We start from the raw sequence: 5,440 nt of genomic DNA on the forward strand, positions 1-5,440 counted from the left end.
ACAAGCTGCTGGGTGGGGTCACCATCGCTCAGGGTGGAGTGCTGCCCAACATCCAGGCGGTGCTGCTGCCCAAGAAGACCGAGAAGGCCGCCAAGGCCAAGTAGAGCTGCTGGCCGCCAACACTGCTGGACCACAGACCCACAAAGGCTCTTTTAAGAGCCACTCACCTTTTCAATAAAGGGCATTRTTCCTTYTTTCATCTTAAAAATAATGCCTTCTAAACTAYGATTACAATGAGAAACTATTGTGGTGAAAGGTTTCAACATCTAGGGACAAAATGGGATTTGATTTCTGTATTTCTATGTCTGTAGAAAGAAAATAAGCACAAAAAACCAATTTGCATTAGACTCCATTAACCWCATTACTCCTAGATGTCTTTAGGTTAACTTACCCTACTATTATAAATTCTTGTGCTCTTTCTATTTCTTCCTTTCCTTTTTTTCCCCCCAGGTTCCGGTCTGTATTTTGTTCTTTCCTTCCTCATGCTCCCCCTTGTTTCCTTCATCTCTCATCCCTTAAAACATTTCCCGAGGCCCCCCTCCCCACCTCCTTATCCAAAGGGTCCTGATGGTGCTCTTGACCTCTGTGCGTAAGAATAAGATGAATACGACCTGCTGGGTCTTCCAGCATGACAATCACTCAAAATGTACAGCCAGGGAAACAGAGGTGGCTCCAGAAGAAACATTTCTAAGTCCTGGAGTGACCCAGCCAGTTTCCAGACCTTAAACCCAGGAGAAAATCTTTGGATGGAGCTGAAAGTCCATGTTGCTCAGTGACGACCCCAAAACCTGAAAGATTTTTGTAAAGATATCAGTATGGAGGMGTGGGCCAAAATCTCTACTGCTGGTCAAGAATTACAGGAAAAATCTAATCTCTGTAATTGTAAACATTTTTACCATCTATTGAGTGCCATTTTTCTATCATATAAAATGTTTATTTTATACAATAAAATGCAAATTAAAGACAGCACAGTGTCATTTTTCAGTTTTTTTTTTTTAAGATTGCGTCTTTCACCATCGAGGTGTATCTGATGAAGATTACAAACCTCAGAGACTTGGCAATGTTTCAAATTCCTTATAGGATAGGAGATTTAGATTGTTAAAAACAATTATTACATGTTTTTTTCCATACTAAATAAATATAATGAAGTATATTTTTTTGTTGTCTTTCATGCTTTCGCAATAAAAGATACGTTTATTTCAAATGTTTTTTGGTTGATTTGGAGTTTTTTTTTTTTCACATTAACCAAAACTACAGATGGAAGTTGCTGCATTGACTCTCTTTTGAACCCCACTGACAAAACACGTTGAACAGAGATCCTGTAGATCTCCAGGAAAGATGATTCAGAGAAGCGAGTTGGAAAAGAGGGCGTGTCCTCTGAAGAAGACTCCTTTACTATGGGGGTAGAAAAAAAAGAAACTATCTTAGACATGTTTTACTACGAGTCCTGTGAGCGCACGAAGGAGGAGAGAAGCATTTCGGAGAAAGAAGATTTCCCTGTGTCAGCTTATCTCTGGACAAAATGGCWCGGAATAAACTGAGTAAGGCTACTTGTTTAACACCAGCAGTTTCATTCACATGTTTGTTGATGATCCAGTGTTTGTGTGTGGTTTGCTCCTTTGTTCTTGTAAACTGAGCTGAAGTAAAACAACCACCGGACAGGACTGCAAGTGCTTTCATTGTTGGTTAACTACACAAATGATTCATGTTAACTTTTGGAGCTTAAAGTGTTCACTCCAGGTTTTTATTGTTTATATCGTCCATCTTTGCTAGCTTGATTAAAGTCGCATGTAGCCATGCACAGATAGGGATCACWTCTCCTGGTCGAACCTGAAAAACCTGTTTGTCAAAGGTGTCTGGCTGCTCCAACTGTGGGTACATTGTCCATTACCAGGAGGCAACACTGTGCACTTGAAGTCAGAGATAAAGTAGTGACAGATACTGACAGAAAAAATCTGAAACTAAAATTACAAAAATGTAACCAATGTTTGACTGTTTTGGCTGAAAAATGCGTGGTTTCATGTGCAATGCAGTCAGTGTAGATTTTTCCTTGTGGAATTTGTTCAGTTTGGCAGAGAATCTTTTTCTGAACATGTCTGAAAGCCTAAAAGCTGAAGGAAARCATAATTATGAAGAATAAAAACACATACGTTTATACTGATGTCTTACTGTTTTCTGAAGATTTCATATTGCACCTTATTTCCATTGTTTGCGGCTCTGATCCAAATGTATCGCAATGAATTATGACTCCCTATCAAGTCGAAATAGGAAACCAACATTTACCTGGTACACAGCAAATCTAGGAGGTCCAGATTAACTCTGTCAGATTTTATTTCAACACTTTTAAAGTGTCTATTTGGGTCCACACCAGAAAGTATTAATTTAACTCWTTTTGGAGAGTTGGTACCTTAACTCTTATAAAGTGTCAGATATCAAATCTGCTGGAGTTAATAATTTAACACTTACTGACACTAATTCAGTGTTAGATCTTAATATTAACTCTCACAGAGTACTTCTTTAACTTCTTAAGAGTTATTTATAATTAATATCAAATAGGTAGTTTATTGTTTTGAACTWTTAAAAATTCTTTGGAAAATAAAGAGGCAATGATTTTCTCAAATACATTTATTTCAAAACATGCACCATAATTACAAAACATATTACAACGTGGAATAATGTGCATGTTTCACATGTCACTTTCATTCGCATATTGCTTATTTAAAGGTCTGACATATCAGCTATGCTTAATACATTTTTCTTCAATACCATATGCATGAAATTGTTCAAAGTACAAGGTGGAAAAAGTAAAGCCTGTATCAATCCAACGCAGTTCATGTAATATGATAGAGTACATTTTCTTTTAACAGGTAGATTACTGGATATTACAGTACCTAACAAACCAACCTAATATTCAGATCCATCATTTCTTATCCAGTTTATGTTTCTGTTGGTAAGAGTCAGTTCCTCTCTGCACTCCACCAGAGAGATGTCCACTCACTGACAGATTGTCTTCAGGTTGTTGGGCTGTTCCGTTCGGCCGGAGACACCAACATGCTCCTCTACTGCATCTGACAGTCTTCAGTCTCTGAGTAGGACAGCCAGTGTCGGTCTCTGGATCATAACAAACAAAAAACATAACAATGAGGAATGGAGCGAAGGAATACATTTTTACTNCTATTTATTTATGTCATCACATGGACTTATATAAAGTTTTATACATTTTCTTTTGATATATTTATTATTGTTTTTCTTCTTTAGATATTGGGTTGGCTTAGAATGATTCCAAATAATGTACAGGAATAACCTGGTGCTGTTACATGTCAATCATCTGGGGGGGCCTCTAGGGGGGCCCCTCTGGCTCCGCCACTGGCGGCGTCATCCGCCTTCATTGACGCGGTGTTTGGAGTGTGGCATCGGCGCCCATTTCGCCTCCTGCTGTGACGGGGCAAGACGGCCACGCCTAGTCCTGATGTTTTAACTTGTATTTTCTATTTATTTAGTTTGCAGCCGTTTTTGTTCTTTATTCAGTCGGGCTGATTTCATTTATTAGGTTTAAAGCTATATTGGTTACCTATTTTTTTTTTTTGTATGTTTGTTTTGCAGTTGCTGAGGTCCGGTGTTGGTTTGGTGACAGTATCTTCCTCTTCTGCGTGCTGTGATTCTTGAGTTTGGGTTGTCTCACTGCGTCTGGCGTTGAAGGTTGTTTTTTTTTKTTTGTTTGTTTGGTGGATGCCGTGCCTATAGCGCCCCCTCCTGCCGGTAACCTCAGCTACTGCACTTCCTTTGATTTCCTTTGTGTTTCATTCTTAAACTGGTTTTAAAAATAACATTTTAAAAAGGATTTAATAAATGTTTTTTGTAAACTTAAAACTGTCTYGGATGTTTCAGTATTCGCATAACCGAACCTGTGCATTAAACAAAAGGTGAAATTCCCAGGCTGGCGTTGTTGAGCAATTTATTAAAACTAAAATTTCACAAAATCTGAGTCCTTCAGACTCCTTGGATGCAGCTGCTTCAGTTCACATCCAGCAGAGGCCACCGAGAGGATTCTCCTGGCACCAGTCAAGGTCAACCATGGAGGAGTCATGAACCGAGTTGACCACCACCCGTAACCAAGGAGACGGTTGGAGTGAAACCAGAAGGAACAGAGAGGAAGTCAATATAAGGTTGTAACAGAGAAGGCATCAACACCTCCTCCTTCCTGCAGAGACTGTACTATGTTTTAAATTTCATATGTAATCCCTCATTATGTTGGTCATCTGTATCTCTAAATATAAAGGCTTAAACATTGATAAAAATACGGTTTTGTTTGTGTTGCTGGAAAAAAGTTTTGAAGTGTTGTGTTTTTTATCCGCTTTTTACTTTTAAAGTCTTCCTTTTAATCTTCCTTCATGTTTCTTTTCATAATCAAACTCTACTTGGGAGTTTTTGTTTTATAATCCAAGTTTCTGATTCCTGGCTGAGTAATTATTTAAAAAGCACAAGCTGAGGTTTTACAGAGGTTTAGTTAAAGCTCCTCCTTTAAACAGCAGTAAATGACTCTAACCATAACATGACCACAAGAAACCAGTTCTTTAAGGGGGCATTTCCTGTTTCCTGTTTTCATTTCTCTACATACTGCTTGAAATGTGTAACAAGTTGGATGCTTAGAGACGTTCGTTTACAAAAACGGGAGAAGCTTCTAATAACCACATGCAGATGTAGCAAACTTAAAACTGTAAACTTAAAACTACATATTTTTACCCCAGTAGTTTCACTCCACAGCAATAAAAACCAGAAATTGGTGGATTTAAAACCTTCATAAGTATCAAACGTTACTGTAATGCAATATCATACTTCTATAACGGTTTTTGATAATGCTGATTACTGAAACTCCATTTGTAAAAAAAAATATTTGCATTTCAAAATAATGAAGACCAATATGTAGCACTAGAAACTAAGCAGAGAGAAAGTTTAAGTTTGGAAATTGTCCAAGTTGCTAAAAATAGGATGTAAAACTAACTCCTCTGCGTCACTTCCTACCTCAGAGCCGATGCTCTGCTGCGTTGCATTGCAAGACAACAGTTTCTCCTGAGGTGAGCAGCTTGAAAATTTGTTTATAACAAATTACAGCTAATGAGTAACTTTTAATGTTGAAAGATTTTTATGATTAACAATTATAGCAAAATATGAAAACATAAAACCTTCTGTTTGATTTTCATTTAGCTGAAAACAAACAGTTAAAGAGAGAAGCAGCGATGAGTTTTTCTGCAGCAGCAGCAGCAACTGGGTTTGTTGTCCTGTTCCTCTCTGTGATAGGTACTGAAACACGTTGATCAACTGGAGTTGATAATCTGGAATATTTGATATGGATAAAATTAATGGAAGTAATAATCATTTAAAATGTCCCAGTGAGGCATTGTGGGAGGTGTAGTTGTATATTATTGATTAATATTTTTGA

The 5,440-nt window shown here is 37.7% G+C and overlaps 1 protein-coding gene across 1 annotated transcript in view; it reads left to right on the plus strand.

Annotated features, from left to right (window-relative positions):
* The first annotated feature begins 1,415 nt into the window (after positions 1–1,415).
* LOC103472634 (uncharacterized) overlaps positions 1,416–5,440 on the plus strand; it is a 7,602-nt gene continuing 3,577 nt past the window's right edge. The window contains exon 1 of the mRNA XM_008422431.2: positions 1,416–1,541. Coding sequence (XP_008420653.1) covers positions 1,523–1,541 — 19 coding nt within the window. The 5' untranslated portion in view covers positions 1,416–1,522. The remainder of the gene's footprint in view (positions 1,542–5,440) is intronic.

The sequence above is a fragment of the Poecilia reticulata genome, linkage group LG1 (genome assembly GCF_000633615.1).
Source record: "Poecilia reticulata strain Guanapo linkage group LG1, Guppy_female_1.0+MT, whole genome shotgun sequence".
Classification (NCBI taxonomy): Eukaryota; Metazoa; Chordata; class Actinopteri; order Cyprinodontiformes; family Poeciliidae; genus Poecilia; species Poecilia reticulata.